The sequence below is a fragment of the Aphanomyces astaci genome, assembly GCF_000520075.1.
Source record: "Aphanomyces astaci strain APO3 unplaced genomic scaffold supercont1.8, whole genome shotgun sequence".
NCBI classification, from domain to species: Eukaryota; Oomycota; class Saprolegniomycetes; order Saprolegniales; family Verrucalvaceae; genus Aphanomyces; species Aphanomyces astaci.
The window spans coordinates 713,672-741,062 of record NW_009798271.1 but is presented as its reverse complement, the minus strand read 5'-3'; the positions used below and the strand labels follow the sequence as shown (position 1 = coordinate 741,062).

At 52.6% G+C, this 27,391-nt stretch overlaps 10 protein-coding genes across 12 annotated transcripts; 5 read left to right on the top strand and 5 right to left on the bottom strand.

The window, feature by feature from the left end:
• Positions 1 to 3,258: 3,258 nt before the first annotated feature.
• H257_04697 (hypothetical protein) lies at positions 3,259 to 3,462 on the bottom strand (the record flags this gene model as incomplete). Its single annotated transcript, XM_009829296.1, has 1 exon — positions 3,259 to 3,462. The coding sequence occupies one exon, from the start codon at positions 3,460 to 3,462 to the stop codon at positions 3,259 to 3,261; it is 204 nt and encodes a 67-aa protein (XP_009827598.1).
• Positions 3,463 to 3,849: 387 nt separating this feature from the next.
• On the bottom strand, positions 3,850 to 4,572 carry H257_04696 (hypothetical protein; the record flags this gene model as incomplete). Its single annotated transcript, XM_009829295.1, has 2 exons — positions 3,850 to 4,103; positions 4,293 to 4,572. 2 exons carry the CDS (start codon positions 4,570 to 4,572, stop codon positions 3,850 to 3,852), a joined length of 534 nt encoding a protein of 177 aa, XP_009827597.1.
• A 91-nt stretch (positions 4,573 to 4,663) lies between these two features.
• Positions 4,664 to 5,140, bottom strand: H257_04695 (hypothetical protein; the record flags this gene model as incomplete). The annotated part of the gene is made up of 1 exon (XM_009829294.1): positions 4,664 to 5,140. The coding sequence occupies one exon, from the start codon at positions 5,138 to 5,140 to the stop codon at positions 4,664 to 4,666; it is 477 nt and encodes a 158-aa protein (XP_009827596.1).
• Positions 5,141 to 6,580: 1,440 nt separating this feature from the next.
• On the top strand, positions 6,581 to 8,429 carry H257_04694 (hypothetical protein; the record flags this gene model as incomplete). The annotated part of the gene is made up of 6 exons (XM_009829293.1): positions 6,581 to 6,761; positions 6,838 to 6,997; positions 7,051 to 7,435; positions 7,498 to 7,758; positions 7,835 to 7,995; positions 8,243 to 8,429. 6 exons carry the CDS (start codon positions 6,581 to 6,583, stop codon positions 8,427 to 8,429), a joined length of 1,335 nt encoding a protein of 444 aa, XP_009827595.1.
• A 228-nt stretch (positions 8,430 to 8,657) lies between these two features.
• On the top strand, positions 8,658 to 9,766 carry H257_04693 (hypothetical protein; the record flags this gene model as incomplete). The annotated part of the gene is made up of 3 exons (XM_009829292.1): positions 8,658 to 9,062; positions 9,171 to 9,572; positions 9,632 to 9,766. 3 exons carry the CDS (start codon positions 8,658 to 8,660, stop codon positions 9,764 to 9,766), a joined length of 942 nt encoding a protein of 313 aa, XP_009827594.1.
• A 269-nt stretch (positions 9,767 to 10,035) lies between these two features.
• Positions 10,036 to 11,286, top strand: H257_04692 (hypothetical protein; the record flags this gene model as incomplete). Its single annotated transcript, XM_009829291.1, has 3 exons — positions 10,036 to 10,121; positions 10,277 to 11,086; positions 11,151 to 11,286. 3 exons carry the CDS (start codon positions 10,036 to 10,038, stop codon positions 11,284 to 11,286), a joined length of 1,032 nt encoding a protein of 343 aa, XP_009827593.1.
• A 6,840-nt stretch (positions 11,287 to 18,126) lies between these two features.
• Positions 18,127 to 19,753, top strand: H257_04691. Of its 2 annotated transcripts, XM_009829289.1 has the most exons (6): positions 18,127 to 18,522; positions 18,596 to 18,695; positions 18,748 to 18,844; positions 18,899 to 19,091; positions 19,132 to 19,322; positions 19,380 to 19,753. In XM_009829289.1, exons 1-6 carry the CDS (start codon positions 18,165 to 18,167, stop codon positions 19,488 to 19,490), a joined length of 1,050 nt encoding a protein of 349 aa, XP_009827591.1. In that variant the 5' UTR covers positions 18,127 to 18,164; the 3' UTR covers positions 19,491 to 19,753. The 2 variants fall into 2 exon arrangements, with proteins under 2 accessions (XP_009827591.1, XP_009827592.1); XM_009829290.1 differs by having other exon boundaries at positions 19,132 to 19,753.
• A 228-nt stretch (positions 19,754 to 19,981) lies between these two features.
• Positions 19,982 to 23,879, top strand: H257_04690 (hypothetical protein). The gene is made up of 7 exons (XM_009829288.1): positions 19,982 to 20,066; positions 20,142 to 20,188; positions 20,272 to 20,515; positions 20,571 to 20,734; positions 20,790 to 22,337; positions 22,980 to 23,122; positions 23,170 to 23,879. The coding sequence occupies exons 1-7, from the start codon at positions 20,021 to 20,023 to the stop codon at positions 23,795 to 23,797; spliced, it is 2,820 nt and encodes a 939-aa protein (XP_009827590.1). The 5' UTR covers positions 19,982 to 20,020; the 3' UTR covers positions 23,798 to 23,879.
• On the bottom strand, positions 23,741 to 25,590 carry H257_04689 (the record flags this gene model as incomplete). Of its 2 annotated transcripts, XM_009829286.1 has the most annotated exons (6): positions 23,741 to 23,997; positions 24,316 to 24,390; positions 24,508 to 24,556; positions 24,659 to 25,050; positions 25,110 to 25,208; positions 25,252 to 25,590. In XM_009829286.1, 6 exons carry the CDS (start codon positions 25,588 to 25,590, stop codon positions 23,893 to 23,895), a joined length of 1,059 nt encoding a protein of 352 aa, XP_009827588.1. In that variant the 3' UTR covers positions 23,741 to 23,892. The 2 variants fall into 2 exon arrangements, with proteins under 2 accessions (XP_009827588.1, XP_009827589.1); XM_009829287.1 differs by having other exon boundaries at positions 23,741 to 24,390.
• Positions 25,591 to 25,971: 381 nt separating this feature from the next.
• H257_04688 (CAMK/CAMK1 protein kinase) lies at positions 25,972 to 27,320 on the bottom strand (the record flags this gene model as incomplete). The annotated part of the gene is made up of 5 exons (XM_009829285.1): positions 25,972 to 26,079; positions 26,128 to 26,257; positions 26,354 to 26,733; positions 26,800 to 26,898; positions 26,970 to 27,320. The coding sequence occupies 5 exons, from the start codon at positions 27,318 to 27,320 to the stop codon at positions 25,972 to 25,974; spliced, it is 1,068 nt and encodes a 355-aa protein (XP_009827587.1).
• Positions 27,321 to 27,391: the final 71 nt, after the last annotated feature.

Below are 27,391 nucleotides of genomic sequence, written 5' to 3'. Positions count from 1 at the left end.
CGGGAAACACGTCACGAAATTCATCCACAACTCTGGCCACGAGCGGGTGTAACTTCTGCTGAGGTTCCGTTTTCGTCGTGACTTTGATCATCCATCCTTCGATTCGTTCAGGCTCGACTTCACTTGAGTTGACGTTGAGGATTTGGTGGGTACGCCAGTCGATGACAGGGTTGCAACGAAAGAACCAGGGTTTTCGCAATGTGACGTCAAAGTCCTTCTTCCTGAGATCCCACTCGATAAGTATGAGATCTGGGAACGTCCATTGACCAAAGCAAAGTGTGCCAGATACTTCCTTCACTTTCTTAATCAGTGACCATCGAAGCCTTCTGCTTGAACTTCCTTGGAACGGATCACTGTATTGGCCAAGCCTAGACGGCAAAGCAAGTTCGAGGCACCAGAGTCGATCAGAATGCGAACGCTTGCGCTGTCGAGTGCGCCGTGAACTATCATCAACTTGTTTTCACGCGTTGGCACCTGGCTTGCTTGCTGGGCGGTATTGATGTTAAGTGACTCCTCCTCCGCGGAGTCTTGCTGGGCTAGGTCCATGTTGTTGCCTAGGATCACTTCTTCTACGTCATCTTCGCTGTCTTCTGTGTCGCTGTTGACTTCGGTTACTTGGGCATTGTGCTGACGACTTGGTGTATTGCGCTGGGGTCGCTGAGGCCGGTTGGCATGTCTTGAGATGTTGTTGCGCTGGGGTTGAGCTTGGCTTCTTCCTTGATTGTTCCGGGGTTGAGAGCGGCAGTCACTGATTCTGTGGCCCATGCGTCCGCAGTTGTAACAGGGGCCTACTTGGCGTTGTTACAACTGCGGACGCATGGGCCACAGTCCACGGTGTTGTACTTGGGCGTTGTCTACTTCCATGTCGTCATCTTGGCGCTGGCGTGGAGGATACGAATGCGGTGGGCGACTTCCTTGGTGTCGGTTGTTGAACTGATGGCGGCGATCTTGAAATCTTTGATGCGGGCGGCAATCGTGGCGATGAAAGCGGTCGCGGTCTCTGGCGTGACCAGCATTAAGGGTCGAGTTGAGGAAGCGTTCATAGTCCAGGGCAACTTGGATCGCGAGAGTCACAGTCTCACAACGACGATACTGCAACTCCTCACGAGTTCTGGTTCGCAGACTACGTTGGAACCAGAACACCTTGTCGCGCTCGGTCATGTCGCACACTTGCGTACAGATTCGTCGGAACTTGGCAACATACTCGGTCAAGCTCGCACAGTGGGCTTGCTTCAATTCGTAAAGCTGATCACGCAGCCGATCTTGTAAATCGTCGGGTTCAAACTCAACTCACCGCGCGAAAGCCGTACTTGATACCAGGCTGCGGCAAGGCCACGGAAATTTGCCACCATCATGGCAATGCATCGCTGTTGAGTCCCATCGTTTTCTTGGTAATCCACGTTTTTTGCCTTGAAAAGGGTCGTAACTTGGTGGATGTATAGGCTAATACTTTCGTCCATTCGTCCATAATACTTCGGCATTTTTAATCCTTCAACTCTAAGCTCTGTTTGCCGTGTCGCTCGTTCGATGTGTTGACTGGCCATTCGCTCGCTCGCTTCCACTTGAGCGGCTTGGGTACGGGTAAGCATATCCAACAGCTGTTCATGTTGCTGAAAGGATTCTGCCATTGTGCGCAAAACTTCATCCATCTTGTAATTCTGGTGAAATTCAATTACTCTACTTCGAATTTCGATCTACTCTCGCTTCAGCCTTGATCTTGCGGGCCTTGTGGTACACTTGTATCTTGCGGTCGAGGACTCCTTCAATCAGTTCTTCGGTTTGGTCGTTCCGGTGGATCAATAAGTCTGTGATCTCTTGGATAGCGTTGCGGGCGTCGGAGTTCTTCGCGTCTGGGATCTGGGTACGCAACTTGTTGATAACCACGCGTTGGTGACGGGTTAACACGCAAAGGTCTTGGCGCAGCTTAACCGGCAGATCCGGATAGTCGAATAGTTCGCCGATGTCTTTTGTGGCCGCGAGTTGGGGCTTGTGGGTCTTACTACGGAGCATACACTAGCAGATCACTCAGAATGTGTATGGATTTTGTTGCTGAGACTATCACCAGGTAACGGGTGGCAAAGGCCACGTTTTTAAAAACCTTTGGTGATGTGTTGACTCTGCAAACGACCACAGCAACCGTCTAAGAGCACTGGCTACATACAGCGGTTTGACGGGGCTTGGGCGAGGGAACCAGGAAGTGCTACCAATTGTAGCACTGCGGGAGGAAGCGTGTGTAGTTGAGGGCAAAATGCACAATGAATTAACTGAAGATCTACAAAGACCTCCTTAATTCTCATCACTATGAAATCTTCTTAGTCTACTTCACTACTTCTACACTAATATGCACTTTTGTATACAATGGATGCGGGTGCGGTTGAGACATTGGGGGACTTCACGAGGCTAGCGATTCTAAGCCATACTTGCCCTTGAGACACATTCCCAGGCAAGCATTAGCTAGGGTGCGTCATGAGCCAGGTACTTAGGAGCTGGGTGCGGGCAAGGTGGTGTCAAGGCGTTACCCCCACCTACCACATCGCTACAAATCACGACCTACGAAAAACGTTTCACTGATAGCTCGAGTGTGTCGTATTCAATCAAACGTTGTCACATGCTTCAGTGGAGTCCCCACAATACATACGTAAACAATGATTACAATCGGTCCCACGTTCGACGACACTGAAGTATTAATAGTGCTATAATGATACTACTATCACAGTAATACGGTGCGCGCATCTGAAGCCTTCCTTTACTGTTAATTTCTGCAAAATCGTTGACTGTCAATTCACAAAATGATAAGTTGTTATAGTAATGTTCTAAAGGTTTGAGGTTTTGAAAAATAACTGCGAAAGTATCGTACATGCTGCTACCGAGCGAATTTAAACACTGGAGTAAGCGGTAGATTGACGAGCAGTCCGCAGTCTGTGCACTCGGAAGAGCGCCTCATGCTGCGCCGGGACAACGCCGCGCTTCAAGTTTACGTAGGTCTTATTGTGGGTTCGAAATTTCAAAGCTCGATTGGTTGAGTGGAGTGGGCAGCACGCAGGAGCCTACGCCAACATAAAATCATGTGTTATATTCCGGAGTACTATTAATAGTACGACTGTACTACTGTACTAGTAGTATGTAGTAATACAACCAATCATTGCACGTTGACGAGACTTCAACATTACCTCGGTTACTATACTGTACTAGTGTAGTAAGGTGATTCATGTTCTGAGGATTTTGTCACCCATATCAGGCATACATTATTCAAGTGACTTACTGATGCCGGAGAAGACGGGCAGAGTCCATGGATAGCACGTGCATAGCCACTTGATGTCCCATAGACGATAAGTTATCCCAGAGGCCTTCATCGTCCCCGCCGTACCCAGGGTTTCCGTCTTCCCCAGGTTTCCCCGGGTTCCTTGAGTTCCCTGGGGGGTCTGGGTCACCAAAGAAATTGTCGGAGGGTTCGTAGTCCATTCCATCTTGAAATGTGATACCTCGTCCTCCTCTGGTTGGCTGCATTCATGCACCTTGCTGGGGCCTACTTTCCAAGCTTCCAGCGCTTGTAGGTCGATCCATGGTGGTGGTTTAATTGTGGTTTTGGTTTTGCTGTAATCCATGAGGAAGACTTTGAGGGAGGTGTTGTTGGCCTGTGGACAATCCGAATTGGTTGAAGATATCACGTAGTTCTTCCAACGTATACGTCTTGACGTTCGATGCTGTCGATAAGTTGGCGGAGTTGGAATGAGAAATGTTAGAAACTCTTGATCCGTCGAGGTTTCCGACAGTCAAGTTCGGACCTATGTTGCCGGCACCCCCCGCGTGGTCAGGGTCACCAGGGGACCTCGGGTTACCAGAAACGCTTTATCGGTTCTGCGACTGGCTTGGTGAAGGACGAGGTAATGCAGTTGTTGGAAGGCTTGCCATCAACGCTTCCAACGTGGACCGAATGCCCTCCATCTTCTGGTCCAATTTTTTCTCCAACATTGAAGCCTCCATGTCAACTGTGGTCTGTGGTAGCACCGGGTCCGCACTTTGCATGGTGTCTCTCGTACCAATGGAGGCTTGGGCAGAGCTGCGTCGACTCGGTGTGACTGACTCATTCTTGATTGACGGCCCTACATCAACCGGTTGTTCTGCCTAGTTACGGTACACCATTTCATGTGATGCCGCTCGCGAGTTTGAGACGCTTGTTCGTAAGTGAATGATCCTTCGAGTTCGGGCTTCTTGAAGTACGACGTTAGACTGGGGCTTCGGGAGTCGTTTACTGTGTCAGTAACGTGGGAGTGGGAGGATATACTCCGCACTTCGAGGCGCGGATGGGTCGGTGTTTTCATGAATCCACAAAGCCGCTCGCGACTCACGGAAGTAGGTTTGGCTGTACTTAACTACGTAGTGCAGCAGAGATATCATCTTGACGAGTTTTTGGTTGAGTGCCAGGTATTCTCGAGAGCCCGCGCCCACCAAGTATGATTCCAAATACCACGTATAGACTTCGTCGTCTTCCGCTTCTCTGATCTTGATATTTAGCAGTCGGAACACATTCTCCAGCCGGGAAAGGCAGATACGGCATTCGTCCAGCGTCATTTCTTTGTAGTGGGAGGGGGGCTAAAGTATCCAACGAGGCGCGCTTGATTCCATCACTCCATGTGCCAAACTCCGGCTGGAGGAATTTTGTCTAGGCGTTGGTTTCATAGGTCATCAGGTCGATCAATACTTTCTCGAAAAACGTTGGTTGATCATCCAGGTGCATCGCTTTGATCCTCGCCTTCATGGTGTTCATCCTGACTTTCCATCCTTTCTCGTCTTTGGGTCGAGAAGAGGAGATCGTGCCCCCTTTGCTGGATTTGGCTTCTGGTTGCGTCAAAACGGATGCTGCGAATCGTATGCCCGCTTGGTCGATGGGGGGAAATGTTGGGTTCCAACTGGTCGTTCGGAAATCCATACCCCCGTACAGGTTTCCTCGGTTCTTGAATGACTCGGTCACGAATTTTGTTTGTCGTCTGTTCGAAACCACGTTGTACCCATGGATCAATTCACTCAGACGAGCTTGCTCCATTTCTTCTTTCAAACGAGCTTGTTTGGCCGCTTGTTCCGATGCAAGCTCTTCTTTTAACGTGATTTCTATCTCACGATCTTCGGCTGACCCTTCCATTTCTTGATACGGTGTTGGGGGGGATTGTGTACTTCCTTGGTGATTCCATTGAAACTTCCTCCCGGCAGCGCACCAATTGTGATCATGTTAAGGCTCACAATTATAAGACATCGAGGGTTGTTTCGGAGGCTTGACGTCAGTGAGCAAAGATCATTGACGGAGCACACAAGGGGATGTTAGGGGTGGTCGGGGAGGAGTCAAATGTTCGTCAGGCAACCCGGGGAAAGCCGGGGTAGCGGGGAAGGTCGGGAACACATGGGGTTGAGCAGTCAACCCAGAGAACCCGGGGAATGCGTGGTGACCTCTAGGCTGGGAGACGTGGGGGTGGAGTGACGCGCCGTGGATATTCCCCCGTCGATCTGGTCGAGGCTTGCCAATGCTGTCGTCACGCCTCTAGGGCTAGGCATGGTCGGCGATTGTGAACCAAAGCACGGATCGCAATTGGTCGAAATCCCTTTCATCTGCAGCGGCTGCTGAGCAGCTCAGACCTCCGGCGCCATGTTGACTGCGGTGGCGCCCAAACATATGAACTCGCATATGCAGCGGACATTGCAACAAATCCTGATTTGTAACAAGTGATCCCAGGGCATGATTGTTGCTGAAAGTGTAGACCCATGACCAGCATCTCGGAACAACCAACAACATCTCCAGCACCAAGTCCCACCCTTAACACGCAATCGACAACGCTTCCAACATCCGATCCCACTGTTGAAACGCAATCAAGATACCCAGGGAACCCGGGGTGCCCTGGGTCTCCAGGAAATGTTGGTCTGCCCGGGCTCATTCGCAATGTTGGTTATACAATGGTTTACCAAACTAGTAGCCAAGAGCGTTCATATTAGCTTCGACAAGCCGTCTGATGCTAATGCGTATACTACCATGAGTTTCAACTCAGGAGCCGGTGATGACAATTTTACGATCTTTACACAACGAACAACGACTAACTGCAGTGGATTGTTGGTAGTTGGCCTGAGAGGAACTGCTCAAAACGACTGACTCTCATGAGTACTCTTAGAGAAACGAGTACATTGCTACATCGCGGGGAAAATACGGACGTTCCGTGACTAGCCTTGATGTCCTACGCTCCGCGCCCCGGGAGGCCTGCTGAACTTGTTTAGTTCCTGGCGTCTGAACCCAGGACGACCATCGACAATACTCTGAGCAATAATATGGAGCTCCCGGACCTGGATTATCTATTAGTCATACTCTATTATTTGAAGCTAAACCAACTAACTATTACCCTGAACTACGCGTATATTTTTTTTCCACGCTTGCCTACCCCACACTACCCATTAGATTTGTCGTGAAACCCCGCGACATTCTGGTGGAGCATCAGGGTAGGTGTTTGCAAAGGAAACGCGGAAGAAGAAAGGAAAGATGTCGACAGAAGAACCCACGACGACAGCGGTGCGCCTATCACGCCTACTACGAAAGTAGCCTATGGCCACGGGTCTGGCCCCGTTGGAAGACGATGATGGTGCGCGAGTATCGACTCCGGCTGGGTCGCCGCGCGTGACGCCCCCGACCGACCGTCCAGAGACGCGGTCACCGTTGAAAAGACCGACGCTGGCATCGGAGGCAGACCTGGCCTTAGTGCCTACGTCTCCCCTGGCCAGAACCGGTACTGACTGTCCGACCCTGACCCTGACCAGAACCTTATTCGATACCTGTCCCAGCTCCCAGATACACCTCCCTAGTCCAAGAGCGGTACGGGGATATGGGGTGGCGAAAACCCAAAGAAACGTCCGGTACCCTCAACCGCGTGTACTTGTATCGGTTTGACAGCATCGAGTCCAACATGCGACTCCTCGCGGACATTGCGTTTTATCGGGAACGCCTACCTGGAACGGTCCCGGAGTACCTGGGAATACCATCTTAGCCACGATCACGGTGGCCACCTGAAGGATAAGGGACATCCTGGAGGCCTATGAAGAATTCACTCGGGGCAGTGAAGTGCAAAAACTAGCGGTGTCCCTACTGTTTGCATTTCAAGCCATCGAGGACTGGGCTCGCTTACTGGGTGTACAGGATTCCCAGTTGGTAGAGATGGCCGATGGATTGCCACGGGCCGCGGAAACCGATGAAAGTCACCGTCAGGATGAGTTCCAGAAGGTCCTGACCTACCTCCGGGACAGCTATACTCGGGGGGTGGAAGTTGCCCGGGCTCAGGTAACCAACGAAGCGAACGAGACTCTGCACCGGGAAGCGGAAAAGAATTCTCTCTCCTGGGAGGACCGGGCCCGGGAACTTGAACGACAACTGGCTCTGAAATGCGAACAACGTGAAGGCCTCCTGGTACGGGACAAGGACTCCGAACTCCTGGTAGCCGCCCTCTGCATGAAGAAGTCCTGTCCTAGGTCCAGAAGTATGCGGAACGAGTTCTCGAAGTGCGCCGCAAGGAGGACCGTCTGCGTCAAGGCGGCCTCATCTCCAGTCTCCGGGAAAAACTCCGGACCTTCAAGCGGAACCATCAAGAGGAAATCCTTCTAGTACGGGAAGCTACCCGTGACGAGGACAACTCGAAGGGGGTTGCCAATGACCTACTCCAGTCCCAGTACGACCAGAACCTGGCTTCGGCCCAGGACGAGGCCCGGTCGAAGGCATTGGGATTCGAGTCAGTACAGGAGGCCCTCCGATCCGCCCTCCGGGACCTCTCGTCTGTGGAAATTGAACGTCGTCTGCCCGATCCTGGAGAAGGAAAAGCAGGACCTACGGGAACGGGAACGAATTCTGGAGGAGGAAGTACAGCGACGCCAAAGGATGGAACGAGTCTCGGAAGAAGAGCAACAACGCCTTCTGCGGAGCGAAGAGACGGTCTGGGAGCTCCAGGAGTCTATCCTGACCGAACAGAATCGGTATGAACAGACCCTGCTCTCGGAACAAGGACGCCGCTCGGGATCTTGAACAGTTGGTCCAGGAGCAGTTCATGACACTTACTCAAGAACGCACTCAGTCCGGAGAAGATCTCTCGCCCTGGACACGGGATCAGCTGGAACGGGAGAGGCACGCCAACGAAGAGGTGCTGCGCTAAGTAGAGGAAGCGCCCACTTGTTTGGAAACGGAGGAATTGCATTTGTGGTATCAAGAACCTACCCTGTTCAGGGAACGGTCGGTTCAGTACCTCACCCTGAGCCAGGCGTATGCGGAGTTGGAACGCCAGTGGGTCCAGCTACAAGTGGAAGAAAAAGCTGTGGAACTCCAACAAACGACGCCCCGGAAGACGAACAATGCCCCGTACGCGACATATGGGATCCCGACTCTGTCTCGGATGGGGTCCCTGTCTAAATGAAGCGGGGTCATGCATACTATATTTACTACGGCGGCCTTGCTCCCGGCCACCCGCTCAAACACGTCTACGCCCTGCCGAGCCTTCGACCAAACCTGTTTTATGCAGCAGACTGAGGTGCTGACAGAATTAGCTTCGCTCCGGATACCACCGACGTTTACAGTCCTGGACAGATGCCACCGACGTTTACGGTCCGGGTTGCCGCTACCATTTGTACTGACGACGGCTTCCATGTCGCGACCCAACCGCGATGCCGGCTCGTACCCGTCCTCAGGGGCCTATGCCCAGCCGGTCAGAGTAGGGTACACGCAGCCATCCCCTCGTGACACCGGGTCGGGGTATGCCCCTCCGGCCCCCTATCGTCCGGAACCCCGTGGTGGAGGTTTAGAATCCCGAGGCGGCTACGGGGGTGGTTACTCGGGTCGAACGAATCCTCTCGCACCTCCTGGAAGTGGATATGGTGCACCCTTCGGGGCCGCGGTGACCCTCAAGGACCTCCTGGTGGTGGAGGACCCGCACATGGAGGATCCGGCGGGTACTATGGTGGTCCTCCTGGCCCTCCGGGAGCCGGACCCGGTGGGGACGGCACTGGTCCCGGACAGCCCAATTCACCCCGGGAGTGCCCACCAGCGTCATGTCAGGCCATGTCCGATGCTCGGAATTTCGCTCCCAATTTCGATAGTGTCGATCGGACCATCCCTTTTGGAACATTTTCTGGCGAAGTTCGATATCATCCAGAAGTAGTACGGGCTCAACGACACCAAGGTCGTTCAAATATTCGATGACCGCCTGACATCCTGCGAGGTACTTTCCGTCCAGGACTGGTGGGCTGGACGGTGCCGTGACAGCGAACCAGTCTCCTGGGTGGAGGCTCGGGAGGCTTTCCGGAAGGAGTTCATTCAGAAGACACTGAGTCGAAAGGTGGCCGAGATTCCCGACAACTCCCGCCCGAAGTCTATAGAAACCATCTGGGAGTATGCGTGGCGGATTGCGGACGCCTCCCGGAAGGCTGGGTTGCAGGTCAATAGGACCGTGGTTATGATGGTCAATGGATGTAGCGATGCGGAGGTGGCCGTATGCCTCCGGGGAGCCTCTGTTCGCCCTGAGACTATCGAAATCAGCCTGGATTACCTGATTGAGCGAGATGTGGGCATCGACAGACGAATGGATGGTTCCCGATCGGTTGCTCCGTCGACGTCGACTAGGTCAGCTCGGAGCACGCCCCGGACTCCATCTCACGACTTCAACGGGACATGACGAGCTTGGCTACCTTTAACAACGACCAGTTTTCCTCCATCCAAGTTGTCGTTGCCATGATCTCTACGGACAACCGGACATGAAACAAACCGGTACAGTCCCGCATCTGCATGGTTTCGGACGACGAAACTAAGTCGGGTGCGGTCATTTGTGGGAGGTGTACCATGCGGGGCCACTCTCGTGAACAGTGCCTCGGTCGTCGTGGTTCTGTACTCGGTACCTCTCCAAAGGTCACGAACTATAGGAGTGTAGCCTATCCCGGGACAACGGAGGACAAACCCGAACGAGCCCCGGAGGACGATCAGGACCGGGAGGACAAGGAGGAAATGCAACCTGTTACACCTGTGGGAAGATGGGCCACTTGAGCTGGGGTTGTCCGTTGAACGCGTCCAAGCAGAGCTCTATGCCGGCCCACGTCGTTGCTGCACTGCAATCCTGGTATATATCCGACAACAAGCAATCCACGGAAGGCAGCCCCGACTCCGATAAACAATGAGGACTCGGCCGTCGGAACCAGCCGCCGGATATTATGTGGCAGTGACCGCGAGAATGCGAATGACCTCCGAAGATGATAACAAACGCACACTTCACAGGCACCGCTCCTTCCTTCAGCCGTACTTTCAACGGCTCGACATCCACCAGCAAGTCTTGCCCAAACTCCAGGTGAAAGACATCGGCGTGATCATCCAAAATACGCGGGAGTTCGCTTTCATGCGCAGGGGAGAGGCCAAGCTGGATGGCATCGGCAATCTTTCCGTCGAGAATTCAGACAGAAGCCACGATACTACCTCTCTCCGACGAGAGGCACATGCCGGGTGCGCAACCACGTCCCGTACCCCTCCCGGAAGACAGCTCCGTGGGCATAGAAGGAGGCGGGACGATTGGAGCTCCGGGAACGAAAGAAACCTTACGGCAACAGACAGACGTAGGAGGGGCTGCAATGAGGCGCCTGGAAGACACGAGACAAATGAAGAGACCTCCGGGACCACGGGCGTATACACAGGACCCAGCGCCAGGGATGACTCGCGTCGACAAACGGACGGGAGCGAAGACAAGGAAGAGGAGAGGATGCACACAGAACCCTGCGATGACGAGAAGGGCACGTATGCAGAACCCTCAAACGAAGAAAGTTCGTGTCGACAAACTGAACCGAACACCAGCGACGCTAGTGCGTCGCCTGACGGAGATTCTCTGGCACCTCGGGGTGCCGCCTCCGTCCTGTCCTGGACCCAGTCACGGGTCCGAGGCAAATTAGCCACCTTCCCGGAAGAGCCAAGTGACGCTCAGGAGCCAGAAGCCCCTTCTCGAGACTCAAACCAGGTGCTAGGTCGTCTGTACCCGGTTATGGCGTGTTCGGGGGCCGGGACTGTCAGTGCTATAACCGTCGGGAGTACCTGGACTGGGTATTCGAATCTGGAAGACCTCCATCCGGACTCTGATATCACCCCAGTATTCACTGCGGCCCAGATTGACGCTATCTCCCGGGGAAATATGGCCGGACTTCCCGATTCTCAACATGGGGATATCAAAGAACAGCACTTCCCAATCTGGCTCGTCGGGGCGGCAGGTGCTATCGAACCAGCACCAGATGGGCGTGCGGTGAGTTGCCAGCGACAGCTTTCTCTATTTCGTTGGTGACGTCGGGACTCTCCGGGTCGTGGCGAACTTTGCTTTGTGTGGTTACAGCATGCTATGATCCTACTGGTCCTCGCTGGAGCTCGGACTTAAGCGGGGGAGAATGTCGCGGGGAAAATTCGGACGTTCCGTGACTAGCCTTGGTGTCCTACGCTCCGCGCCCTTGCTGAACTTGTTTAGTTCCTGGGGTCTGAGCCCAGGACGACCATCGACAAGACTCTGAGCTATATTATGGAGATCCCGGACCAGACTCCGGACGCCCTGGACCTGGATTATTTGTTAGTCATACTCTTTTCTTTGATGCTAAACCAACTAACTCGACTTTATATTTTGCCCTGAACTACGCGTTTGGTTTTTTACACGCTTGCCTACGCCGCACCTACCCAAAAGATTTGTCGTGAAACCCCGCGACAGCCACTCCTCCATTTCATAAAGAGCTCAACTTTGTATCGGACAGGAGTCACGGGGAGTATAATTAGTTCAAGAAAAATTACGTCTCGACGATTTCAGGTAGATCCGTCGAATCTACCGAAAATACCAAATTTTGCTTGAAAGCACAATACTTGCTGGTGAAACTGTGCAACGTTGTGAGGCACATCAAAAATGGATGTTCAAACTGCGTTCCTCAATGGGAAACTGGATGCTTAGGTTTTTATGCATCAACCTCCTGGTTTTCAAAAGCGATGGCCGAAAGGTGAACACTTGGTAAATAAACTACTCAAGAGCATATTTGGCTTCAAATAAACATAAAAAATATTGTATGCTGTACTCCATGAATTACTACAATTGGCTTTTCATGAAGCGACAAAGAGTATTGCATATCTTGTGAAAATAGTGGGAGAATAAAATGAGCTGATAAATGAAAAGTGCGCTATTGATGATTGGATGATAATCGTCGTTTATGTGGATGGCATGACCATTGTGTCACCACAATCCGAGGAGATGAATCAATTAAATTGTTTAATTGAGTACCTCGAAGTAATCGATTCAAGACGAAAGACTTGCAGGCGAAATCCATTATATCTTCAAAATGGAGGTCAAAAGGGACAGAAATGCCAAGACCATGACAATAAGCCAACAAAAGTACATCAATGACTTAACGTTATTGGTGAAGTTCGGACAAGAAAATGCAAAAGAAGTATCAACTCCTCAGCTAGTGGATGGCGAACAAGAACTTGAATCAAAGATGTCGAAAGAGCAAATCGACAAGCAGCCATTTCACTATAGGGGCATAGTCGTATCACTGCAGTACCTTATTCGAGGTACTCGTCCAGATATTGGTTCCTTTCGTGTTGTAATCAGACTCAATATTACTAGTATGCTGCACTGATAGTGAGTGCTAAATACTTTAAGGGAACATCTAAACATGGACTATATCATAGAGGAAATTTCACAGATATATTTTATGACGTATACACTGATGCATCCTTTGCGATCCAAATATAGAATCGGAAAAGTATTACTCGATATTTGATCCCAATGGCTGGAATATGTATATCATGGGAAAGTTGCAAACAAGTTGTGTGTCGTTATCAACTGCACAAGCAGAGTTGATCGCTTTAAGTGAAGGCGTGAAGGAGCGAGAATGGATTTTCATGCTATTAAAGACATATATAAAGACGATCACAATCCGGACTGATAGTCAGGCAGCGATTGACATTGTGATAAATCCACATAAAGCTACGAAACACATTGAAATTCGTCATATCTTCACACGGGACTTGTCAGAAAAGGGAAAAATTAAGTTGAGGTTATGCCCAACAAAGGAAATCGTTGCAGACCTCTTGACGAAAGCATTACCTCCTACACAATTAAGATGCTTCGTTTCCTCATGGGCGTTCGCGACTTAAGGATTGGACGAAGACTGTTTGACTCTCGTGGTCGTCACTTCTTGATACAGTTAGTTAAGCTAGTGCGATGAAGCAGTGAAGCCTTAGAGTCATTCTGAGGCTTGTTAACTGAGCACTCCATAAACACCCCATTTGCCCACCTTTGTGCTGCTTTCATCCAATATGTGACATCGCCCTTTGCAAAGCAAACACAAGGAAAACAATGGGATTGCTTATAGAAACCCAGCCAAAGCCATGCGAGGATACAGTGGACCAGGTTAGAACAATGACAGTCTCGTGTTCATTGTTCTGAGAACAGCAAGGCCAGCCGCCGGCCGGTGTGCAATTTCGACTCCTGACTTTGACTTTGCAAACGGCAATGACATCTTGCTTCTGGGTCTGCTTTCGCTGCGGAATACATTTTCGGTATAACGACATGAGTTCTGTAGCCATTACGGACGCCAAAAATGCTAAGCACACCACGTATAGGACCAGTTTACTCCCTAACGCGGTGTCAACTGCTGCCATTGCACGACATTGTCATGTCAATTGCCAAGATATGGTCGTCGGAAATTATCAACTTGGATTATGTATTGAATTTGGCATCGCCGATTCGGCGAAGTTTGACACATATAGTTCAACAACAAATTCGTCGAGAATGGTCAGATTATGCTCTTTCACCTCGACTAATTTGCTGGCCAATTGGAGGTGACGAAGCTTGGTTTTTCATGGAACAATAGAGATATTTTGCAAGTTTAGTAATATTTCCAGCTTTCAACTTCGTTCGATATTTTTAAACGACTGAAAGTCAGAAGTCTGAAAGCCACGTGTTTTGCAAAGCCTGGCTCACGGACTTTGCAAAACACGTGGCTAGTGTGGCATTCGACAATGCAATCCCCACGACTTCGATTGCTACGGCTTCTTCTCGGCGCTCCAGGAGGCGTATTTTGCACATGTCGGATGACCGCGCTGCAATTCCGTGATCGCATTCGCCGTCGGCCACACAAATTATTTCTTCCGTAACGGAGACACCAGGGCTAGCCTGGATATCCGGGCACTCCGGGACTTCACCGGAAAGCTCCGGTCCGGTCCAGGAGGACTTCCCCAACGACTCACGAGATCCGCCCAAAGGTTCTCCTCTCTGGCCACACATTTCACGACATACGGGAACGTCGTCATCGTCAGCGCCCAGCGCTCGAGCTTGTGGGCCTGGTACTTGGCCATATTCGAGTTCGACCCCAGAGGGTTAAACATGTACACCAGGTTCTGGTGGTCCGTAAACAATCGGAAACCTCCCGGACGGTTCAGGAGGTACTCCAGTCGCTTGCACGATTTGACAACCGCAAACATATCCTTTTCTACAATCGGCCATCGCCCGCTCGCTCCCCGGAACGATCCACTCAGGAACGCCAACGGTTCGTGTCGCTGGTCGCTCGCCGGTAGGGCCAGGTCCTCGACCGGTACCTGTGTCGCAACAGCTCCCCAGAACCCCTCGCTCGCGTCCGTGTACAAACAGACCATCTTGTCTGGGTCTGGGTGGGACAACGGGACCATACGTTTCAACGTCTCCTTGATTCGGTCGAAACACTCAGGTGGTACCCGGACCACCCGATGGAACTCAGCGCAACCCGCGTCAAGGCCGTTTTCTTCCGGGAGTCGGCCGCCTTGGCTGCAATATCCATCAGCTTTGTCAGCGGGGCTACCAGCTTCGTGTACTGCCGGATATTCCCCTCATCCAGTTCGTGGCGCACAGGAACTGCTGGAGATCCGCTGCCGTCTGCGGGGGCCCCAAATCACACAGGCCCTGGATCCGTTCCGGGGCATGCGCCACGCCGTCCGCCGAAATCTCTTTTTCACACCATACGGCCCGAGTGGTGTAAAAAACACACTTCCCGGGGTGTAACTTCATTCCGTACACTTGGCAGATCTCATGCACTTTTTGCAACAAGTGCAACAACTCGTCCGTGGTCTGGGCATACCCCAACAAATCATCCAACCATCCGAGCAGTCCGTGCATCAGGAGGTCCCCGAATAACTCATGGACCACCCCTTGGCAATAGGCCACCGCATCGGTCTGGTCCATCAGGACCCGGGTCGGGGTCACAACCCCTACGGGAGTCATGAAGGAGTACTCCTGGGAGACCGGGTGTAAGGAAGGCTGCCAATACCCCTTCATCCAGTCCAGTTTGAAGTAGACTTTCGAGCCCTTCACTACAACCATGGCCACCTCCAGATTCGGCATGGGCCAGGGCATCAGCTCGGTACACGCATTGATCGATCTCGAGTCAATCGTCATCCTGTTCTCCCGGATCTTTCTTCGGGACAATCCTCGGGGCCGAGGCCTAGCGCGATCTAGTGTTGCGGTACACCAGACCCGCTTCTTCCAGCTCCCAGACATGCCTTTCCAGGAACGTCATATGGGTCGGAGGGTAGCGCCGCAGTCCCGACTTCACCGGCACAGTCCCTTCCTTATGGCGCACCTTCAACGGTTCCACTTTCACCGGCGGGTCTCCCCCGAACTTCAGCCGTCCCGAAACTCCATCAACAGGTCCCGGAGCTGATCGACAGCTGCTGTTGGCATGCCCGCGGTAGCCGCCTCGGCCACCTTGGCTTCCAGAACAATACGCACCGGACCATCGTCGTCAGGCGTATTTCCCAGTTCTGGCGTTGTACACGCCATCCCTTCGTCGTCGTCGATACCGTCTGACAACTCTCCCATCCGCAGGGTACGGGGCATCGCGACTCCTGGAGTCGTGATCGGCTGATCCCCGAAATCCCATACGGCTTGCTGCCGACGTGCATTCTCCAGCAACGTCTGCTCATTATAGCCCAACTTCTGCATCACGGGCAGGCCCAGCGTAAGCTCAACACGGGTGCTACGGTCTCATCGACCCAGACCCGGAGCCCTCGCAACATCATCGGCCCACACGCGGTCTTGAATTCCAGGCTACCCAGGTGAACTTGTTTCGTCACAGCAATCACCTGGCTGACCGCCCCGTACGGTCGGAGTTCCATCGGACCCATGACTGTAATCTCCGGGGATGCTCCCGCAGCCAACAGTGCAGAAACCAGGCCTCCGGAGGCCACCGACAAATCAGCTCCTGAGTCCAGTAGTGATGCCTGCACGGAAAAGACACCGTCCACAATAGCCAAGAGCTCAGGCCGTTTCGAGTCCGGGACATCCGTCTTCACCGTCGCCACGCGGCCACCAGGTGCTCCCGGGGCTCCTTTCTCGCCGCTCCGACCACGTCCGAACGTACTTCCGTGTACTCTTAGTAGTTGCTTGACCTCTTCGGGGGTGATCCCGGGACATTCCCGGACCTGATGGCTGGTCGACTTACTCTTCAGACAACCGTTGTTCGGTGCACCGATAGCCGGTGCGTTTGGAACAGGTGTCAGGGGCTTCGCGTCTCCCCTCGGGCCCCTGGGTCCTCCCAGGACCTTCGACCCGGGCGGATCGGTAGGTCTGGTCTTGCAGGTGGCTTCAACTCTTCTTCGTAACCCACAAAACGCTCGCGACCGATCGCATATTCCCGCAACCAGCGCACGAAACGGTACACATCCTTCTTCAAAGGCTTGTTTCGCGTCAACACAATCTACTCGGTAAGAGCACGGTGTAGCGCCGCAGGCTTGACGGCGCCCGTGATGATCTTCACGATCGCCTGGCTCTCTTCCCGGATCACCCACTCCTGGCGGTCCCGACGGATAGCCGCAGCCAAACCATCCAGCATACGTCCAATCGGGGAATCCGCGTCCGGGACTGACATATCAAGAACAACAGCAGATTTAATCCGCTTCTTAATCCGCTTCTTCAGGGTGTCCAGGGCCCGGGGATCGACGTCGTAACCTTGCTTGAACCACGCAATCCATTCGCCCTCGGACACGTCATCGGGATCCTTTCCCATGCTCATACGTTGCTTCATCGCAGATTCAATACACTCCCTCACGGGCAATATGAACGGTCTGGCCCCGTTGGCAGTCAGTGCATTCGTCTGGCCGATATACAGGTTGTACGCGGCCATAACAATGCGTCGTTCTTCCTTGGTGGATCCCTTGAACGTCGAGTTCTTCGGGAGGGCCTGACCGGGGCGTTGTGCAGGTGCACGTCGTTCTGTCCCATATCCACATCTTCCTTTTTCAGCGTAGATCCAGCAGAAGTCCCGGATGTACCGCCAAACCCCGGAGCCGCAAACGTCGCCGGTCTCCCATAACTCCAGGCCTCATCAACCGCCACCGGTTGTCGCCTTCCTTGTGGTGGCTGGAACAGCTGCCGCGCAGTTGCACTGGTCCTGGGTCTTCCACGGTCTTCAAAACGGTCGACACACGGTGCACGGCCCGCAGGACTCGTCGAGCTATCCAACCGGGATCGAGCTCGGACAGAGTCCCCATGGTCGCTACCAGGTAGATCCACGTCCCAGGCATGCTCGTTTCCTGTTCCAGGGAGCTCCATGATTCAGTCGCTAGCATGTCTGTAAGACCGCTAAAGAATTCTTTGTTGTCTTGTGCCGGTGTTCGCAACCGACGACTACTGTGGTCACAACGGTGACCTCGATGTCAAATCCAAAAGTAACTTCATTATCCAGTCAATCAGTCCGTTCCCTCCTTTCACTTCACTGTTCTCTACAAGTCATGTATCGGTACAGTGTACCATCAGATCGGAACAAATGCCTCACCCGATTCCCGATTCAGGTCATATGTCACACTCTTCAAATGTCGTGCGTGACCAACATTCGGCTACCCACACTCAGGCGAAAAGAGGCTCGGACGATGACACCTTGCGAATTCCATTACATAAATAGTACTACGTACTACTACGTAGTATAGTTAGTAGTATGCTATTCGCGCTGGTATACTGACAGGTGATTTCTCGAAATTTCCAACAAACGCAAGGAAAACTTCGAACGAGAGCAAAAGGTCACTTTGCGGTTGCCTATCCGAAATATCCGGATAATTTCAATTTTCTATCCACGAACACTACTAAAACCGGTAACTACCGGTAGTATACAATTAATTTGGGATGGCCAAAGCTGCAGCCAACGCGTACTTCGTCGAGGAAGAGTTCGAACTTGCCGTCCAGAAGTACACGGAAGCTCTGAAGGAGTTCCCGACCGATGCCGACGCATTGTCGAAGCGCAGCGGCGCGTACTTAAAGCTGAACCAGCTGCAATCAGCCTTGCACGATGCTTCAGCGGCATTGGAGGTGGACTCGAACCTTCGCATGGCACATTATCGTCAAGGAGTCGCTTTGTTTGGTGTGGAGAGGTTCCGCGAAGCGCTCAAGTCGTTTCTCAAGGGAAAGGAGCTGGCAGGCAACCAAGAGAACGTATTGTCGCGATTTAAGACGTGGATTCGTAAATGCGAGGCCGAAATCGAAGGTACTACCTACCTACCCGCTGCAACGTACAAATACATGAAAGCATGAGTTCTACAGCCTGAAACGTTCGTTAGACTTGGATGATGACACGAGCACCCTCGATACACCCACAGCACACGATTGCAACAGCCCTGCATGTGACGCCATCGTGGTGCGTGCTGCCCCGCTCTTTCGGTATGATATTTGGCTCTACATGTGGTGGAATATGACGTTGGCATGATGGTAGACATGAGTGGTACCAGAGTTCCACCCATGTGACAGTGTCTGTGTTTCAAAAGCACTTGAAGCCCGGTGACGTTGTCGTGCACTTCGACACGCATCAGGTATGTCACATTGCACTTTGTGGAGAATATGTATGATATTGGATTGCAATACAGTGCTTGGTCAAGTTCACGATCGACGGCACGCAAGTCACGGCGCTGGACTTGCCCTTGTTCGGCGCTATTGACCCGGTAGAGTCATCGTTCCGCGTGTCCACCGTCAAAGTCGAGATCAAGATGAACAAGGCCGATGGTGGTCCTTGGGACCAGCTAGAGAGAGCTGCCGTGGCCGCCGTCACTTCTTCTTCAGGTACGCAACTAACTTTGGTGCGTACTGAATGTGTGTGTAGCGCCAATCGTACGAGGAGATGTGCCTGCCAAGCCATACGCGTCGAATCGCGATTGGAACCAAATCGACAAGAGATTGACCGAAGAGCTCGAGCAGGAGAAACCCGAAGGCGAGGCGGCGATGCAAAAGCTATTTGCCGACATTTACGCCAAGGCCGACGAGTCCACGCGGCGCGCCATGAACAAATCGTTTGTACGACGTTTCCATTTTTGTTGTCGTCGTCTATGGATTCATGGGAGAAAACTGTAGCAAACGTCGGGCGGCACCGTGTTGTCCACCAACTGGAACGAAGTGGGCACCAAGGACTATGAGAAGGAACGACCTGTGCCGGACGGCATGCAGTGGAAGAAGTGGGGATGATGAGTCCTCCAGTCGAGCACATGTGCGTTTCAAGGCGCATGACTCTTGACCATGCTTGGCTTACATAATAGCACCAACATATATAGCCATGCATTGCCTCAAGTATCATTATGCAGTGTCTACCGTAACGTTATGAAGGGAGTGCATACATACAGACACGGTGTCGGACCATGTTACGCTAAGAGCAATCGTGTCGATGTTCAACCGGCCTCTACCGGTATGCGGGTGGGTAGTCGAGGTTCCCTTCACCAATGTGGTTGTGTCATAAGTTCGCAACCTGCACAAGGACGAGGGATCGCATGCTACTCAACTGACTTGACAATCGTCCGTGGCCATGTGCAAAGGAAGCTCGCATGCCTTGTCCATGAACGCCAACTATTATACTGTAGTTCCAATCTTGGACCAACACTCATACCCCCAAAATATGCGTTGCGACAGGGTTGAGTTTGAAAATATGTGTTGTGAGAGGTCTTTTGAGCATGGCCCCAGATTACGGATCCTGCAGCAGAAAGTAGGAAGCGAAGATCATCATGTTGGCCGTCGCAACACCCGTGGCCGCCCCCCGCGCAAGCACAGGTACGGAAGCGCCCTGCCTCTTCATCCCAATGATGGCGCTGTGATGGCACGATGGAGCTCATTGCATGTATGTAGCGTCGGGCATCCTTGCACTGCTCGACGAGCACGACGACATCATTCGGGTATGTTCACTGTGGGAGGCAACATTTGTTTCAAGCTGCGCATATCTCGTGTCGTGCTTGCTGACGGAAAAGTGAACTGGTAGGCACACGCCCTGCAAAAGCTGCATGAAGTCGTAGACTACTTTTGGGCCGAGATTGCGGACGCGGTGCCGTTCATCGAAAGTTTGTCGGAAGAAACGGCATTCTCCCATCGGGAACTGGCGGCGTCGGTCGCGTCCAAGTGTTTTTTTCACTTGGAGGAGTACCAAGATGCGTTGCGCCTCGCCCTTGGCGCTGGCAAGTACTTTGACGTGAATGTCCATTCCCAGTACACGGAAACCATCATTGGTAAGAAGCCGTGCGCACTCTTTCTCCATCGCATGTTGCTCATGACATGTCGTAGCGACGTGCATTGACGAGTACATTGCGATTCGAACGAACGGTGAAGGCAAGGCCGTAGACCCTCGCATGCAAGCGATTGTCGAGCAAATGTTTGATCGATGCTACGCGTCGGGCACGTTCAAGCAAGCGTTGGGCGTGGCGTTGGAATCTCGTCGATTGGACAAGGTACATCGTCCCGTCGATCATCATTGCCATTGATGTCTCCTCTCATCATACCTAGGTCGAAGAAAGCATCCGCAAGTCGCCCGACGTGTCGGCGTCGCTAGCGTACTGCTTTGAAGTGTCTCGAACGACCGTAACGAACCGCGACTTTCGCCTGCAGGTGCTGCAGGTCCTCGTCCAGCTGTACCGCGGTCTTCCCGTCCAAGAGTACACGCACATTTGTCAAATCCTGCAGCTGTTGGACCAGCATGCCGAAGTGGCCACGATTCTGCAAACGCTGCTTGCGTCCTCGGACGACGACGACACGTTGATCGCGTACCAAGTCGCGTTTGACTTGGTCGAGAACGAAAACCAAAAGTTTCTGCATGCCGTGAGCTCGGCGTTAACCGCGACTGCCGCCGCGCCGACATCCCGCCTCGACAAGCTGCAGCAGATCCTCCAGGGCGAGTTTAGCGTGGACCTGCTACTCGACTTTCTCTTTCGCCAAACCCAGTCCGATCCCCTTGTCATGAAGAACATCAAGACCGCCGTGGAGAACCGCAACTCGGTCCTGCACAACTCGGCCGTATGCGCGCACGCGCTCATGAACTGCGGGACGACTGTGGACGCATTCCTTCGAGACAACTTGGATTGGCTTGGAAAGGCCTCCAACTGGGCCAAGTTCTCGGCCACCGCCAGCATCGGCGTCATTCACAAGGGCCACGTACGCGAAAGCATGAACCTCCTCGCGCCATACCTTCCGCAAGCGGCTGGTGGCGCGCCCACGAGTCCATATTCCGAAGGCGGCGCGTTGTACGCCCTCGGGTTGATCCATGCCAACCAAGGCAGCACATCGCCGAGCAGCACGAAAACGCTCGAGTTTCTCCGCACCGCGCTGCGCAACTCGGGCACAGACGAGGTTGTCCAGCATGGCGCGTGCCTGGGCATCGGGCTTAGCGGCATGGCCACTCACGACGCCGCCCTGTACGAAGAACTCAAGAACATCATGTTCACCGACAACGCCGTGGCGGGCGAAGGCGCGGGGTACGCGATCGGACTGGTTCATTTGGGCGCCGGGTTTACCGACTCAGACGCGGTCAAGGAGCTACTGTCGTATGCCCATGATACCAAGCATGAAAAGATCATTCGCGGCGCCGTGATGGGGCTCGCGCTCATGGCATATGGCCGCGAAGAGCTCGCGGATGGCGTCATCGAGCAGCTGATTCGCGACAAGGACCCGATCATCCGGTATGGCGGCGTATATGCGATCGCGATGGCGTACGTGGGCACGGCCAACAACGGCGCCGTCAAGCGGCTGCTGCATGTGGCCGTGTCGGACGTGTCGGACGACGTGCGCCGCGCCGCCGTCTCGTGCCTCGGGTTTGTGCTGTTCCGGACGCCGGCCCAAGTGCCCAAGCTCGTGTCGCTCCTTGCCGAGAGCTTCAACCCACATGTTCGATATGGCGCTTGTGTTGCCGTGGGCATTGCGTGCGCCGGCACCTTCAAAAACGAAGCGATTCAGCTGCTGGAACCGATGCTGGACGACGCCGTGGATTATGTCCGCCAAGGCGCGCTGTGTGCGTTGGCCATGGTGATCATGCAAGAGAGCGAAGGCCGCCACCCCAAGGTATTGACTTCCCAAAACGTGGTTGACTTTTGTGCTAATTCAACGCCAAATCTATCGATCAATTCTTTGACTTTTGTAAAGATCGTACGAATGTCACACTAATTCGATGTGGAATGGGTGGATTTGATTGGCCACTTGATTTGTGTTGTGAGTTTTGATTGGTCGATATATCGATTGTCTGCCGATTTGATTCTTGTGCTCATTCGATTGAGAACCCAAACTCTCCAATTCTTTTAATCGACAATATATGTTGTTATTGTCGAATAAGGATTGATTGGCTGTTGATTGATTGTTGGATGATGATTTTTATATGAGGTTGGACTGGTGATTGATTGTTTTGACTTGGTTTAATGTGGATTCCGTACAGATTCCCAGACCTCGTCGAATGTCTTGCCGCCGATATCGATTCATCACGAATCGACGACGCTATTGGCTAATCCAATTTTGAGTGGATTATTTGATTGGCTCTTACAGAAAGGACAAATATATTCAACCAATCCGAGCTCTAGCATGATTCAATATTGAGTATACAAACCATGCGAATGTTGGAAGTTTATACCGGTTTAATTCACAGTACTTACTCGAGGTGTTATTTGGTATATATATATATATATATTTATATTTATATTTGTGTGAGTGTAGGTGAAGGAGATTACGGAAAAGATCCGCAAATTGACTGCCGACAAGCACGTGACGACTATGACCAAGATGGGAGCTATCTTTGCGCAAGGGATTCTCGATGCGGGCGGGCGCAACGTGGTTATTTCCATGCAATCGCACACGGGGTACCATTATAATATATATATAATATATAATATATATATATGGGTAGGTTCACCAAGATGTCTGCCGTGGTGGGGCTTGCGTTGTGGTCGCAGCATTGGTTCTGGTACCCCATGAGCCATTTTATGGAGCTGGCGCTGCAGCCGACCGTGCTGATTGGACTCAACCACGACTTGAAGCTTCCGACGGCATTTTCCGTCGTGTGCTCGACCAAGCCGTCCGTGTTTGCGTACCCCAAGCGTTTGGAGGAGAAGAAAGAGGAGAAGAAGGAGCTGGTGGCCACGGCGGTGCTGTCGACGACTGCCAAGGCCAAGGCGCGGCTGGCCAAGCAGGAAGCCGACCACAAGGCGCCGCCCCCTGCCGCGGTGGACGCAGAGGTGGATGCGGCGCCTGTGGCTGCCATTGTTGCGGAGGAAAAGGCCAAGGAACCGACCTCGTTCAACGTCCAGAACCCGTCGCGTGTGACGTTGGCCCAGCTTCCCCACCTGTCGTTTGACTTGAGCCAGCGATACGTGCCGGTGGTACCCACGCGCCGCCCCGCGGGCATCGTGCTCCTCAAAGACAGACACCCCCACGAAAAGGAATCGGTCGTGGCGGTGCAGGCGCCGTCCCAAGCTGGCGCGGAAGAAGAGGCCGACGCCCCCGAGCCATTTGAGTTTGAGCCCACGCCTTTGTAGGACCAACAACAACACGAGGCGAAGATGAAGAGTGCATGGGATAATATATATACACGACCGAGTGTGTATATGATATATGCGACGGTGTTTGTGCTTTAAGAGTGAGGGGGGAGGGGGGAAGAGGGGGAAGAGGGGGTGTTGGCCACGAAACTGCGCCGACGCCGCCGGCTGCTGCTGTCGATGAGGACGGTCGTGTGCACCTACGCAAAGAGTGTGTCAAATCATTCATTCCAAGTAGGACACAAATGGATTTGAGCATGTCTTGGCCAATCAAAGTAAACGGATCGAGACATTTCAACCAATCATGGACTAGTAGTGTTTGACAACTGTTGGTCTTCAAATGTATATCATCCGTAAGATAACGTTACCATAACGTTACCTTGAATAAGCTTAAAATCAGACTCAAATCGATTCTGAACAGTCCAACTTCAGTGAAAAGCACAATAACATATACAACAGGCTGGCACAAACTAACGTGAGGGAACATGACAGTTAAGGTAAGTAGTAAGTAGGTTTACAGTCGATATGGCCATTTTGAGCCGATGTCGCGCTTGGATTCGCCGCAGGACTTGAGGCAATGGCTCCGCCGGAATCTAAACATAACCCCAACATGAGTATTGGGGCGAGGGTGGGGGTGTAGGACTACTAGTAGTAGTAGTAGTACTAGTAGTAGGCCATGATCCACTTTTATGCCTTTTGGAGTAACGTACGTCATGCTCGACAATCCAAGGATCGTGTAGCAATTCGCTGGCTGTGGCGCTGCCAAATTCGAAAATGCAATCAGCGTCAACACACAGCCAAACATATCCCCGTTTCTCGTTGGACGGGAATATGTGACAGAGTTAGATGTGTAGTTCGTACCGATCCTTGGGGTTGACGGTCAACATGCGGGCCACAAAGGCCTTGGCCTCGTCGGAAACGTTGTCCCAGTACGGCGGCAGGAAGCGGAAGTCTGCTTGGCCAATTTTCCGCAGCATGACCGATTGGTTGGACGAGTGGAAGGGCGTGACCCCCGAGAGGAGGAAGAATGTCATGACGCCGATAGCCCAAATGTCCACGGCCTTGCCGTACGGCGTCTTGTGCTCCCGGTGGAGGACGTTGTGCACGATCTCGGGCGCGATGTACTCGGGCGTGCCGCACGACGACAGCAGCGTGTCGTGGTCGTTCTCGACCTGTTTGGCAAAGCCAAAGTCGGCGATCTTGATGGACGCGCCATCGCCGTGATGACGGCTTGTGAGGAGAATGTTGTCTGGCTATGTGTATGTCGTCGTGAGAATGAACGAGTGAAATAATGGAGTGAAACGAGCGCAACCTTGAGGTCGCGATGGACGATGCCCAAGCGATGGCAGTACTCTATGGCTTGCAACACGACCTTGATGACGTCCCGCGCTTCCTTCTCCGAGTAATGCAACTACAGAACGAGGTCAAAAATGGCATTCGATTCTGCAAACGACCTTTTCCAAGAGCTCGTCAAACAGCTCGCCGCCTTCGACCAAGTCCATGACCATGTAGAAGTACTCTGGCTCGTCATAGAACCCATACAAGTTGATGATGTTGGGGTGGTGCATCTGCTGCAGAATCGACACTTCGTAGTGGATGTCCTCGGCATCCCGCGACGTCAACCTTGTCTTGCGGTAGCACTTGACGGCGTACACCTTTTTGGTCTCCTTGTGTATCGCACGACGGACCACCGAGAACGCGCCTTCCCCGAGCTTCTTACCAAGCTCATAGTGCTCCCGAAAGCGTTCAGATCGAGGCCGGAAGTCACACCATGACGTCAGACAGCAGCCCATCTTAGGACTTGAAGTGGAATGCAATACTAGTACTGTAATTGTCACTCGCATATGACATTCATTCTAATCACCGGATCGGATGTATTTCATACAAATAGCTAGTCTAATATTGTTGTCAGGATAGGCAACACTTTCGTCGTCGTGATAGTATCGCAGTTGATTCAATTAATAATAAAAACAAAATTTTGTTATAATATAAGGTACATAATGTCCTCGTATGAATTCACGGTATTTGCAATATATTACGGACCATTTCGTAAAATAAATGTGCATGACATGGTTGACCTTATCGTCGTGCGATCTACACGTACACCACATTTACAGTACTAGTACTACACTAGTAGACTGGTATGCTGGTTTTGCAAGGAAGGTGCTGACGCCCTACGCAGCTTTGAGCTTGTTAGCCCCTTCGATGGCAGGCAGCAACGTGGCTGGCACGACGGCCTTGTTGTTCGCCATGGCTTTGGTCAGAGCCATCGTCGTTTGAACCTACCCTTCCATCGTCACAACTAACATGATTATTCGTAGCAGCGTTACCGTCGCCATGGCCGCCTTGAGCCGTTGCCGCGACGTCATGCGCTTGGACACGCCGTTGAGTTCTGCAAAGTTGACGTCCTCGTCGCCCAGGGTCATCCATGGATCCGCGAGCAATTCTTCAGCCGTGGCGCTACCCATAACGAATGGAGTTCGTGACGACATGGAACAACTCTTGGGGAGAAGGTAGTGAGGGCGAGAGAGAGAGCGAGAAATGTGCTGTAGATACCGTTGCTTGGGGTCCACAACGAGCATTCGCGACACAAAGGTCTGGGCTTCCGGTGACACATCGTCCCAGTATGGCGAATGGAATTGGTACTGGCCTTTGATGATCTTTCGGAACAGCTGCACTTGGCTATTAGCGTGGAATGGCGTGTACCCGCACAGCATCACATATGTGATGACGCCGATGGACCAAATGTCCACGGCCTTGCCGTACAGTTGCTTGTCCTTGGAAAACACGTTGCGAACCACTTCTGGAGCAATGTACTCGGGGGTGCCACACGACGACACCAAGTTGTCGTCCTGGCTGTCTTGCTTGGCCAAACCAAAGTCGGCAATCTTGATCGACGCGTCGTCGTCGCGGCTCGTCATCAAAATGTTGTCGGGCTAGTGGTGTGTATGGTTAGTAGTAGGATCAACCGTTGATTCGAGCCAAGACGTGGATGTACGTACCTTGAGGTCGCGATGGACAATGCCAAGGCCATGGCAATACGTGATGGTGTCCAGCAAGATCTTGATCAAGTCACGGCATTCCTTTTCCGTGTAAAACTCCTACCCGTTCAAATTAGCAATACACGCTTGGCCGTGGATCGCCAAGATTGTCATCTTGTAAGGCTTCGTACCTTGTCCACAATCCGGTCAAATAGCTCGCCGCCTTCGACCAAGTCCATGACCGTGTAATAGTACTCTGGCTCGTCAAAGAACCCGTGGAGGTTGAGTACATTCGGGTGCTTCATTTGCTTGAGCAGCCCCACTTCGCCGTGAATATCCTTGACGTCCTGCTCCGTGAGCCGAACTTTCTTAAAGCACTTGACCGCGTACACAACATTCGTCTGCCGGTGGGTAGCTCTTCGTACGACCGAGAACGCGCCTTCTCCGATCTTGTCGCCCAGCTGGTATTGGTCGCGGAACCGCTTGCCGCCGCCGCCGCCGCCGCCACCACCACCAGACAAGCACGAGCACACCAGTCCCATGCCGGAGCTAAAAAAGTGCAAACTCCACGACTCCAATGATAATTACTACGGTAGTCACTGGGATGGCTAGT